This window comes from Rhamphochromis longiceps, linkage group LG2 (assembly GCF_057381845.1).
Source record: "Rhamphochromis longiceps isolate RC_006_pf linkage group LG2, R_longiceps_female_GT1.1, whole genome shotgun sequence".
In the NCBI taxonomy this organism is placed as follows: domain Eukaryota; kingdom Metazoa; phylum Chordata; class Actinopteri; order Cichliformes; family Cichlidae; genus Rhamphochromis; species Rhamphochromis longiceps.
The window spans coordinates 42,107,480-42,121,260 of NC_140558.1; the positions used below are offsets into that span (position 1 = coordinate 42,107,480).

Consider the following 13,781-nt stretch of genomic DNA (forward strand, 5'->3'; position numbering starts at 1 on the left):
TTCTTGGAGTGCAGATTGTGATGACTAATTATAACAGCTGTAACGGTACAAAGGCTCGAAAGAACTATTTAAAGTTATAGAACCACCTTACTCGCTTTTCTTTTCAATATGTATTATTTTGTTTTTGATGATAAACACTTTTGTGCACCACGTGTTAAATATCTGTATTAATAACTACATTTCAGCAGTCTGCTCTTCATAGATAGACAAATATGTCTTTTTTTTAACATTACACTATTTGAATTTTTTACCAGTTAAATATAAATTATATCTTTACTCCAATTGTTGACACTGAAAAAAAAAACAAGAAAATAGTAATTCTGTTAGGCATTAAAAGAAATATGATTCATTCATGTTTTACATGAACGCTTTAGGCTTCATTCCTAACTTTTTTTTTATTCAGTTTACAAATATGCACCATTACTTACTCAACAAAATAAACAGAAATTACAAGAATGTCTTAAACTATTGTCTGGATATTAAAGCTGAATCTGTCAACCATGGGGAGACACACAAAATATTTTATAGCCTACAACTTTACCATTGAAACCTATAATCTACAAACTATGGAATTACAGCTATGTCCCAGATATCTCACTGCATAGTTTTTTGTTTTTTCCCCCACGACTGCTGGAGCTAGATGCGCACAGTGTAACTTAATATAAACGAGCAAGTTCCATTTACTGTATGGAAGAAAAAGAAAACATTTCATGTGATTGGTCTTTGTCACAACTTACATCTTCTATCAACTGTTTTTGTATGTTTTCTTGAAAATGTCACATTGCCTTTTCAGTGCAGGGGAAGGATGGCACTGGGAATAGGGGATAACGAGGAATCTGCACCTGAGCCACTTTGAAGCAAGTGGCAGTGAATGGCAGCTCGGTATATCCCAAAGTCCTTATAAGGGTGTGATTGACAGATTCCTTGGTGAGACAGAAAGCTACAGAGAAAAATATTGTCTAATTGTTTTGGTTTTTTGTTTTGTTTTTTTAAAAAGGGTTTTGTAAGAAGAGAAGCACAATTTGAGGACGGCGAAGAAACAGCAGTTTGAAAAAAAAACATCCAGAGAGCTACTTTGAATTTCACTGTTTATTTTGCATTGCAAGTTCAGTCTGCTGTGTGTTTGATCTGCAAAGAATTTAAAGTTGCAGAGTGAATGTGCTCCAAGAAGGTCTCGGATCTTTTGTATGTCAGGATTAAAGCTCGACTCTTCAAATGCTTAAAAACACGGAAATACAAAGATCAGTATGTCTTTGGAAATTTCCGGTGATTGCTGGCTTGTGATCATTATGTGGTAAAATCATCAATGTCGTGAAAAATCTGGTGTCACAAAACTGCCATGTTGAATATAATGTTGCAGCGTTAGTCCTTAAAACATGGGGATTAAAGTTCATGCAAAAATAATAACTGTTAAAGCACTATTCAACATGCAAATTATAATAATAATCATAATAATAATAATAATGAGAACGCTACTTGGTGTCCCTCGAACCATCGGTGAAAAAAGACAAATGGAAAGAATTGTGACCGGAAAAACAGCTTAAAATATCCAAGTTCGGGCACTCGGGAAAGGTGGTTGTTCAAAGCGCTACGTTGAGTGCCTGGAATTGTGTGGTTTGAGACATTTTTCCAGTTTTTCTTTGTATGAAAAAGAATAAAAAACAAAAAAAAATAGTTGTAATAAAAAGGGGGGGGGGGGGGTCCTCTAATTAATTTTTTTTTTTTAATCCAAATCCAATATGAGAGTATATTATTATTTTAAATCACACAGACACACACACATAGGCAGATTAAATATCCCTGCTGATAACCGTTATATAATGTTCTCGTATACGATGGTAAAAATATCTTGAAGTAAATGAAGCCGTGACTGATTGTTCACAGTTTGACTTGTTTCACGGGGGAAATAAGATTTGACAAAGGTGATTGTTGAAATCGCGTGTTATGGTGAGATTTAAACATTCAACGATTCGCTAAGTGACTTTGAGAATACACAGGGGGATTTTATTATCCCGTTTACTTTTTCTTCCTTCTGTACTTCACGCGGAAAAAAACTCAAAAGCAGACTAAAGTTAGATTGGGTAATATGGGATAAGTGTTCATAATCACAAACTTAAATCCACCCTTTGATGATCTTTTACTGATCCTTTATAAGATGGAAACATGTCAGTTTTCTGTCATCGGTACTGTAACTCAGTATATAATAATAGGTGCGGCGTTCCTGTGAAAATCTAATTTATTTTTGCTCTGTACAAAAATCTAGAAAGACGATGGAATTTTCCGTGACTTCCAGATCAATTAAAGCCAGGTTTGGAGAAAAAAAAGGAAATTATTTTTCACAGAACGACCAAAAATAGATTAAATAAAGTGGCTGGTTTGGACTTATCTTGGTCATAATCCGAAGTCCTGCTTTCCCAGAAGAATATTCGATTAAGCATTCGAAACTACATCTCCTTTGTTGTAGTCAAAGATATTACTTTTTCACGATAACCTTTTAAAGAAGAGAAGCTGCTGCTTGTGCGTAAAATCTAAATAAAATTTAAATTCTGATTTTAACATATTAATACATTTGTTTGTTTAGGGGAAACTGTAGAGAATATTTGCTGTAAAAGTCAAATCTTAACTGCAATACTACAAAAACAAAACAATAATATTGCAACGTACGAAGCATCAGCTATGGGGAAATAACGGGGAGTAGTTGGAATGGGTGTAATGTACACCGATGGGGGTGTTTGCATTTCAAGTCGCTGAGGTTAAAAGGAAATAGAGCCGCGATATGTCCCTCTATATCAGATATCTCCACATGCAGGTAGGAAAGGAAGCAATGTGGGACGGTCCACTCCCCAATATCCCTCTCTGTCCTTCAAGCTCCAAAGGAGCCAATGAGCATCATCACTGCTCCTGGCGATGGCCTAGGTGACAAGTATACCTGCATCAAGTAGATTAGATTTGAGGACATACAGGCGCCTTTCGTGAGTGGGCATGTCTTACTATATAGGGTGAAAAAGAATGGTGCATTGATCAACTGAGACACTACATATACCCATTTGTCCGTGCGTAAAACGCATTGCAATTGTAACTTGTGTCCCAATAAACGGAGTCTGCAGGGTTGACGGTCTTGATTCCTTTTCGCGTCCATGTGTCCCACGCGATAACTTGGATGTTCAGTGTATCTTTAATCATTCACGCTGATCTTCCTGTCCAACAGCCAACACCTCATGATACACCCCCTGATGGCTGCGTTAGGGTCCGTAAGTAATGGAAGTATTTTGAAAGGTAAGAGATGGATGTTTAATGTACGACAGCTCCCTGTTGACCCTGACTTAACACTTAGGCCGTTATTGGATACAAAATAACAGCTTGTACGACCCCCTCATATTTCAGTTGCACCATTCAGCCGGAAGTTAGCGAAGCTTCGTGTTTTGTTTCATTTTTTTTCTTTTAAGATATTGTCTTCCATCTGCTAAAAGTAGCAAATGAGAACCCCCTTTTTATTCTCTGACAGCAGTGACATCGGCCTCCTTAACCCCAGAATACTCCTCTCCTCGTGCTGACATACGGCCCTAAAGGTAGCTGTCAGTTTGCCCTGTCCGGGAATTACACAGCCATTCATCACTGTCTGACAGGTGTGTTTAGGAAGAAAGCCATAGTGGCCCAGCTGACGGGGTCTCAGTGTCTGACAGTAACACCATAGTAAACAGAAGGAAAGTGAAACGAGACACAAAATTTAAGCACAATAATGTTTACAGTGGTAGGTGTATAAATAATAATTTAATTGAAATTAAATAGACTAGATTTTTTTTTAAACAACTATATTTAATTTTTGGTTTACTGCGTCTGTGTGTGTGTGTTTGTGTACGTGTGTGTGTCCACTGTTGATTTAGTAGGATATTATCCGAGTTTCAATCGTTCAGATCTCAAAGCACAGAAAAGTCACCTTTTCAATTAATTAATGTAATTATTGGTATAAGTTAAGATCCACGTTAATCCGATTTAACGACAATTTATGATTATTGTTAAGCTTCGAGAGGACTTTTGATGATAAAAAACCAAAACAAAATAAAACACAAAAAGGAGGGGCGCGGTACAGCATTGTACCTGGACCTGTAACTATTCTGAAATTTCTAGAAAAGCTTATAATTAATATCAACAATAATTCAGTGGGGGGGGGGGGGGGGGGGGTGCATTTTGGCCATTAAGTTAAAAAGAGAGAAAGAGAGCCTATTTGTATTTGTCGGACAAAAAGGGGTTAAATTGTTTTAATTATTGGTAAAAAAGTTTGATTGCTTTGTGGATATTTATATTTAATGTTCCAATACTAAACGTAACCCTTAAAAAATAAAATTGCATCCCAAATGAAAGTAATGCCTGATATGTTTTAATGTTTTTCGATCTAAACAGTCACTTAACACAAATAAAACATGTACATTTTAATAGGAGGTCGGCTTGTTTTAGCCTGCTTCCTGCTATAGGCCAGTAACTCAACAAACCGCCTCTTTTCAGTCTAACAGCGAACCACACTATAATGCATTGAAATAAAGTAACGTATATGCTCAAAAGTGCTGAATTATCTTACCTTTACAAACACAGCAAGAGAAAAAAATACACAACCTGCAACAGAGACAGCTGTTTGAGAAGTTAATGGAATATGCCTATTTCCAATCACTGCAGAGGTAGGAAGGCGCATGTAAAATATAAATCGACATTAAGGTGACATTTTCAGTCTGCTCAGGCCTCCGGTTTCCAAAACAGGTTCCGGGGGCTTCGGAAGTCCTTGAGGGAGTCCAAGCAAAGACACAAATACTTTAATATTATTGCTGTGTCACTCCTCAGAGGATAGCATAGTGACATGTTTAGGAGGTCCTGTCTCTCCGCTTATGATTTTAGGGTCTAAACCATGAGAAACTGTTTCTTTAACGGGTCCCTGGAGGGGGTAAACCTTACTACATACATGAAGGAGTCGCTTTAAAGTATTTCAGGATGTGAAAAGCCATGAAAAGTTTTTGCTGTCTTGCCTGGACAACATGGTGAGGAAATTCAATCAGAGACGTTGAGCAGTCCCCTCGGACCTCTTCCTCTTGTCAGAAGTAAAGCTATTTGGGCTTCCTGGGAGCAAAAATAATAAAAATGAATAAATACAGTCACCGAGTTTTCACTGGTTCCCCGCACACGCAGAGAGCGTCCATGCAGGGAGGCAGTAGGCGTAGGGGTAATAGTAGGACGGTTGTAGGGAGAGCAGCGGGGGCCGTAAGATCTCTCCCGGGCTGTACTGTCTCTGGTCGTCCCGCACCAAAACTTTCACTGCCACCTTCTTGGCTGCTGGGGTCGAAGCCATCAGATCGGCGGCCATCTGGCGGCGTTTCGTCTTGTACCGGCGGTTCTGGAACCAGATCTTCACCTGAGTCTCTGTGAGCTTCAGGGAGGCCGCCAGGTCCGCCCGCTCCGGCCCGGAAAGGTACCGCTGGTGGTTGAAACGGCGCTCCAGCTCGAAGACCTGTGCGTGAGAGAAGGCAGCTCTGGAGCGCTTTTTCCGCTGTTTAGGTTGATCCAGACTCTTCTCGTCCAGGTTGCTGGAATCTGGAAGAGGAGGGCACACAGATGGACGATGCATTTGAATCTCTTATTTGTCTCACATTTCGGGGCATTACGTTCATACTTGTCGATTATTTCATGGTTGCTTTGAGTTTTGAATCAGTGAAACGAAAAGGCGAAAAATTAAACTTAGAGAAATGTGCAAACTTATACGAAGGTATGTTTATTTTCACTTTTTATTAAAAACAAACTGCGTTTACCTTTCTTTTTTATTTTAGATTAAAAAAAAGTTCGATTTTCATTTAGGCCTCATTTAAAATTATTTCATTTCAGATCATTACTCCTGACATTAAACCAGCCGTGTGTTGCTGGTCGATTATACCATCAGTCAAAACATAAACGTGTCAAATCATCAACGTTATCGTGACAAAGTCTAAAATTAAGCCAGGAATGCATATATACTCATGCGTAACGAGAGGACTTTGTGCATAAAAGCTATCAGGATGTGAAGAAGTTTTGAAAATAGGGCCTATGCCCTGCAATAACACCTGGCAGCTCTTCTTGTGATTCCACACAGCTGTAACAGCAGTGTAAACATCTAAATTAAAAGAGCACTTGGCTCTTTCAGACTGAACTCTGTATTAAAGCGAAGAGTTTTGCGGAGTCTTATTGTTGTACTTAAACCAGTCACGCTTTCCCCCCTGAGTTATAGTTATTCTGATCTTTCTGGCCTACTTACCCGTGCCATTACCGGGCTCCGTGTCACTCTTGGAGTTTTCCGCAGCTGCAGACTCGTGGTCCGTCTCCTCTTGCAGGCTTTCCTCCGGCACATCCGACGCAGGGTCTCCGTCTTTCTCCGATTTACATGGGGCTGGAGTCTTGCTGTCGTTGTCCTCACTGAGTCCCGAATCCGAGTCGTAGCTCTTCTGGTCGGTCGGCTCACAAGCTTCACTCTCGTTTCTCCTGGATCCGCCGTCCATCTCTCCGAATATTTTCCAGCAGGCAGTCTTTGAGAAGCACATGTCCAAATCTGGCAAGTGTCGACTGTCGTCTTTTTTGTTCAGGATGGCTTGGATTGAGAAAGGCATCAGTGAGTTGCCACGAACGGCCATTTTTCAAAGAAGCGAAGATTGCTCTGACTTCAGGTTCAGTAATTACCCGGCCCAGATAGTGGAGTAACTGTCAGTTCATCCACATTTTATTTTACTCCCTCCGTCGATCGCTGCTGGCTCTTAACTTTGCCCCTCCAGTGTTGGTTTCTAGTCGCATCCCTCGGGAGAAGCCGTAAAAAGTTTCTGCTACATCCGCAGAAGCGATGCTGCTCCGCTGCATAGCTCTACCATCAACCCGGGCTCACTACAATCTCCAGCTCTTTTCACCCAATATTTTCACCATACGCCCTCACCTGTGACTGACAGGCAGCCTTTTCGCGTCCGATTGGCCTAGAGAAGAGGAAAGTCGTTTTATGATTGGCCACTGTAAACGACGTCATGCTGCTTTTAACCAGCTGGGGGAAGAAAAAACTTTCTTTGGTCAGAGCTTGAGAAGCAAATGTCAACCAACGCATTTATTTTAACCGAAACTTCATCCAAAACAAAAGGACAGTCTTTGTGCATGTATGACTCCTGTGTATAGGATTGCTTTTTGGTAATGTTTTATTATGTAAAAAAACGTATGGTTAATTTAGCAAAAGACCAGATTTCCTTGCGTTGCTAAAGTTTGTTTTTTTTTTTTAATCCTGCAGTAAGAAAAACGAGGATGGCATGCGCAAATGTCCGAGATCACAAGATAGTAGAATTCACCAGCAACATCATTCAGAACTGTATAGTAGAAAGCATTGTCTCCGGTTTTCCTCAAATCACTTAAATGCACCATCAGGACTGAATTTGTAGGAAATGTAATCATTAAAAAAACCTTAACCCTTCATCAACCCTCAGATCTGTCTGGGAATCCTGTGCGTCCCGCGCGTTATGTGATGGTTGTTGCCTTCAGGGTTGACCAGCGAGTGACAGGCTATTCGCGCCGTCTACCTTTAATTAAGTTAACACAATGTATCGCCTTCTTTACACCCAGGATGTTGAATCGTTAAAACCTCAGCATATCCGCAAACTTCTTCAACTATATAAATAGACTACGAGTAAAAAATAAAAGGCACCACATTTCTGAAGTCTTATTAGATTCAGTAGAGGCTGTTTTTACAGATTTCAGTTCAACGCCCTTTAAACAATGAATTCCTTTTTCCCTGATGAATAAGAATCAAAACTGATTTTACTTCCATTTAAAATAACACGTGACTCTTTTAAAAATCGCCTTTTTTGCGGATAATTATTTTTTGCGTAAAATGAACGTTTGCCTTTTTTTAAGCCAAGTTTTGTTGAAACGCTCTAAATATCAGATATACTGAATGTATGACCACTTTTAGGCACTACTATGGTGCTGGGTATAAAGTGTGATAGTCCACCCTGTCCCAAAGTTTAAGTGGACAACCATCTGAGCTGCAGGTCCGGATCTTGACCTTTGTGGCGTTTTACACGTCGCTCGCCTAAAAAACCGGATCTCAGCGCTTTTCTGCTGTTTTTATTTACCACTAACTTGGATTAAATAGTAAACATAATGACCTCGTCGTCGTCTTAACGCACAGGTCAGAGGATAACATGGACATAACATAGTTATTAGGATTAAAAAGAACTTTTTAGATGACCTAGACACCTCACACGATCCTAATGAAAAGGTATTAAAACCTTTGCTTTTAAGACATATTTGTCTATGGAACTGTTTGACGCGTTTAATTCAGTTTATTCTTATCAATGCTGGTAAGAAATCGTGTCAATTAAGATAAACAGGGACAAAACGTATTATTATTATTATTATTATTATTATTATTATTATTATAGCACGAATACCTGTTAAACTTTTTTCCTAATTTTACTACATATTTATATTTTGTTTCCTTTGCGCTTTTGAGCCTCATTTCATTTTCTGCGCTTGACTTTCGCTGCCGGCTTTAATCTACAGTTAAACGCAGAATCGATTATTTGAAAAAATACCAGATGAAAAGTTTCGTTCAAATAATCTTGAACTGTGAAATCAAGATCAAGAAAAGCTCAAGTTTCAGTCAGTGTTCTCGATCCAGATGCTTTTTGGACATATTTTCTGTTCTGAAAAATCAGAGGACCTGAATAAATATTAGCTTTAAATGCTGAGCTGGATGATAAATCTAAATATGCCCTTTCTTGCGAGCGCCTTTTTTGTGCATCCTGAAAGCAGCTGGTGCGGCTGTGTAATACACCCACAACTCTGCTAAACGAACCCAGCATCCTGTGAATAACAGGTAGAAAAAGTGTGAAAATTCGCCCCAGCTGAGTGGAGTTAATCAGTGCTGCTGTCATCTGGTCCAAACCCTGTTGCGTGCATATATTATACCATCTAGTGGTCAGTGAAAATACCTCTTAACATTTTGACATCTGGTGTCTTTGGGGTCATCCCAGCCATTGGAAAAGTTAAAAACACGCTTTGCTTTTTTTCAGTGAACACATCTCCACAAGAAGTTACTCTCCCCAAAAAATTCAACGACATGGGAAGCCGCACGTCTGAAGTTTCTTTTAAAAATCACTCGGTGCAACCGCATGTCCCTGCCCCGTGAAAATGAATTGAATGAAATTAAGTGGCATTGTCTCAGGCCTGGATGTGACCTTGCGGATGAAAGTCTGCATCACCGCAAGCAATGAAAACACAACTGGAAAAAAGGAAAAGCACAAAACCGCCGACACATCTGGATATTTTCACACACTCTGCCCTTGTTCTTTTAGAAACTGCTCATTCCACCCAAGGCCAACAACACACAGAGTGGTATATCACACACTTCAAAAATCTCTTGTATTGTAGAAACTTTCTCTCTCTCCCTCTTTCTCATACCACACGGTTTTCTTTAGTCCTACACAAGCCTCGTTGACCCGTACACTGCGCTTCATCCTGGGAAAAATGGAAAATAAATAGAAAAGTCTGCCAATTCTCCAGCAGAGTCAGCCAGTGTGCAGCCTATCACTGTGATGTCGAGCAGAGCTCCGCGGGTTACTCTGTGTTTTTGGTAACCACGCTGCGGGAAACAGCAATAAGCGGCACGTAGCTGTAAGTGGCAGGAAATGTAAACAGCTGATTTGACTCACAAAAAAGGGACGATCATTTGAACAACTGGAATCAATACCTCATAACAATTTTAGGTAAATTAGGCCCTTTCCCCAGCATTCAACACCCTTTGCTACATTTAGTCTTGAAAATGTGCCATAAATCATCGAAAGGAACGATCAGAAAATTATTTTCTTATTATCGTTTCTCTTTTCTTTATACCTTTTTCTTTCAAGTGTGATGGACTCCTAAAAACAGCCATTTCAGGCCGTGATGATGAAATGTTACGTTATTACCGGTAAATGCCGATTAGAGCACTTTTTTAATGAATGATATACAGAATAATCCCATTAGCGTCATATTTTCTAATCGATTACAACAATATTTCAGTACAAATCTTTCTCCGTAGTTTATTCTGTAACGTTCTTATGTAACCCTCTTATTTTATGATTAAGTCGTTTTTAGTTTCGTTTTGTTTTTCTAATCTCTTGTTTTGTTAATAAAATAATATGTATCATAAAATACCCAGATAACGTAGTTGTCCCCAATAACTGTATTTAAATACAATACTTGGAAAATGAATTACTTACCTAATTATTTTGCTGGAGATATAACCATATGACACAGTTATAGCATTTTAATAGTTTCTAATATAAATATAATATTTTAATAGACTTGATAGATAATAGATTTTTCCCTAAATGACAACACTCTAAACATCTTCGTCCTCCTAAAATAAAAGACGTTATTGTCTTGTTGTATCCTTAGATATCTTAATAGGACAATATGGTGGTACCCGTCTAAGGTAATACCTTTGTACTCTTCACAGCTTGTGGAGACCAGTCTTTTCTGTGGTTTCTATAATAAAATAAGGTATAAACTTGATTTTAGAGGTACACATTCAATTAATTTATGTACTTTTGATTATTAATTATTCATGCACTTGAATATGGACTGGCATTTGTATGAGCACTTTTCTACTCAGGCTAACCACTTTAATCTTTTTTTGTTCATGCATGTTTCAACACCTGCACCTAAGGCAAACTCATAATCACAGATTAACCTGACAAGCACGCATTCGGGTTGTGGCAGGAAACCAGAGAAACCAAAACGCTCAAGGAGAACAAAGACCCCAGGGAAGTTCAAACCCAGAACCTTCTTACTGTCAGGTGACAATGCTAACTGCTCCACCATTATGCTTCCAATACAAATGACAGAAACTGAGTGAAACATGTCAGATTGGATTAAATTCTTATGTTTAACCCTGAAATTTTAGAGTAAAATAAAAAATGTCACCTAACATTGTTTGTATTTGCACCTTAAAACTGAAAAAGAACTGAAAAACTCCCATCTATAGATACAGAAAATGATTTTTACTGTACTTTTTTTTTAGCATGAACTGGGGTATTATGTGTAAAACTGTGAACAACGTTAGGCAAAATGTATTTTATTTACCAAAGCATATAGGAGGATTGTGAATTTCATAAGTGAAAAAAACAACAACTTTTGGCCATTTGCACTTAAAAACAGGGGGAATAAGCCAAAAAACGAGGTACATGTACTCTGAGACAAAGATAAGAACAGTATGCTGCTTCTTTTCGTCCAGCCAGCAATTCAAAACTCAAAACTATTTAGTTTAAATCAGAAAGACAACCAATCATCGCATTTGAGAAGCTGAAACTTGTCAATTTTCTTGGTGTTTTGCTTTAATACTTAAATAATTAATAGATTTTTTTAAAATTATGTTTTTGGATAACATGTGAAAAAAGATCAAACCAATTAAAAAACAAACAAAAAAAATTCAATTTTGCATTTAAAAGACGTTTCACTCTTTGCCAACACCCCACGCTTTATCTGTTCACGGTCAACATTAACCTTAAAGGGCTGCTTTTGGCACAGGATGGCCCCCTCTGCTGGTGAAAATAAGAAACTGCCTACCTTAGAAAATGCTAACGTTAAAAACATGAGATGACCATGCCTGGAAAAGGTATATTCAGTCTGTTTTTTTCTACATTGACACAGTTAATTAATGCAGCTCCCCTCCAGTGAAATTCCTGCTTTCTTTCCAGTACAGAAATAAACTTTCACAGCATATTAGGCAGTTAATTCACCACCACCATCCTGCCCGTTCTTTGAATTTAATCTCATGTTTTAAACAGAAATCCTGCACCATGCAGTAACATACCAGTTGCTGTGGTAACATCTCTGTTTCCCCTCCTCCGCAGGATGTGTTTATGACAGGTCTTGATTTTTTCTTTTTTTCCTCGTGCCCTGGTATGAAGGAGAAGGCTCGCAGCACGCCATGCCCCCACGCCCCCTCCTTAGAGCTGCCAAATTGTGTTCAGATGGAGCAATACATGAGAGGGCACTGCCAAGAGTCATTTGCAGTAAATGCTCCCAAACACCTTCTAGATTTCCCACCAAATATCAGGTCCACCGTGATAGCATCCTTAATCAACCTCAACATTGGAAAGTGGTAGGAAAGGGACAGAGAGAGGGGGGTTACTGCCAGCTTTAAGTATGCTTTTAGTCCCCTAAGTTACAACTGAACCCACTTTCCCAAAGAAAAATTATCCTTGCATGCGATGGAGCACTAAATGGAAGAGCCCTGGGGACAGAACACAGAATACAGTAAATGGAACCAAGAGACAAGAAAAAAAAGTTCCTCCACCTCTTGGAAGCTGTTCAAAACTTCTAGGCTACAATACTGCAGACACCAGGGCAGAAGTGGGGGGATAGCCCGCTGTTACACTCCAATTAATGTGTGTAGATAGTGCAGACGTGATTTATAGTTTATTTTCGGCTCTGCTGTGCTGACAAACGAGCTCCCATCCACCCCTGGCATGCAACAGATAATGCATGCAGCTCAAGCACATCATGAAAGGCTTCTCAGGTTTGAAGGGCCTTTTCGCTGCCTCCTCAGGGCTCAGTGACCGTCTCTTTTCTCCTCTGCTCACGCCTAAATAAAGATGTCCTTCAAAGCTGTGGACCCCTTTCAGTGGTTTCCTGTCACATGCAAAATACCACTTTTGAACATACAAGTTGATGTAGTTATGAAAACGTCAAGGACCATTTAGAAATTCTTGAGATATTATGGGACTTTTTCTTTTTCAGACTGCAGCTGCACCTACCGGTTCACTTATACTTTGCATTTACCTCCTCTCTGGGTGCTGTTTACAACTTAGAGAACAAAAGCGTGATAGTTATTAACGCATATATGATATATGATATTATATTAAACTGTTCAAATGTCTGAAAAGCAGTTCACAACATAAAGACAATCAGCCACGAGGATGAATAACAGCGAAATGGAGGAACTCAAAACTTTGTGGACAAGATATTGTAGAAAGCATGCCATAGAAACAAAAAAAATGTGCACTGACGCCCCCCCTCTAGAATCAGCTTTTCTTTTATACAAGAACTTGAATGTAAGAAATTTAGCACTTCAATCTTTTTCACAATTTATTTAAAGTCCAGGAGATGGACTTATGAAGGCTTGTGAAATGTTCCTGGCTAAAGAAGACAAAAAACATTAGACCCACTTTACTTGTTACCATGTAAAAGCCAAAATCATGGCATATCTCACAGCAGAAAACTGCGACAGGTTAATGTCTATAATTTAGAGCAGCAGGAACCCTGGTACACTGGATTTTTTTTTCTGTTTTCTCATAATTTGGGGTAACACTATATAAAAGGTCTAGTTTTACTTACCTTTTAGCACAAGTATAATCCAAGGTAGCATTAGTTATTTCCACTAATTTAAGTAACTAAATTGATGCAGTTTTGCTGCTGGAATCATAAAATGTTCTCTGATATTGATGCTTAAATGTGTTTTCTGCCTTGAAAATGTCACATGGTAGCTTCTGAAATAAAAAGGTTATAAGGGGATCACAGGTATAAACAGCCAGAGCCAACCTATATGTACTTAGAGGGTTATTGTACAAAAAGCCGAGCTGATCCTGAGAGAGCAAGGTTGGAGGCACTGACTGATTTTCGCATGACAAAAACTGAATCTATTTTTCTTTAACTTCAGATCCACAGAGGAAATAGTTAATCACACACAGACCTTTAGTGTGGGAAGCAAATAGCACCAACGTGTGAAAGCAAAAAGAAATTTGCTCTAT

At 38.9% G+C, this 13,781-nt stretch overlaps 1 protein-coding gene across 1 annotated transcript; it reads right to left on the minus strand.

Moving 5' to 3' along the window:
- Positions 1–4,860: 4,860 nt before the first annotated feature.
- Positions 4,861–6,911, minus strand: nkx3-2 (NK3 homeobox 2). Its single transcript, XM_085429139.1, has 2 exons — positions 6,272–6,911; positions 4,861–5,577 (listed from the first exon to the last, which is right to left on the minus strand). Exons 1-2 carry the CDS (start codon positions 6,642–6,644, stop codon positions 5,153–5,155), a joined length of 798 nt encoding a protein of 265 aa, XP_085285265.1. The 5' UTR covers positions 6,645–6,911; the 3' UTR covers positions 4,861–5,152.
- Between the last annotated feature and the right edge of the window lie 6,870 nt (positions 6,912–13,781).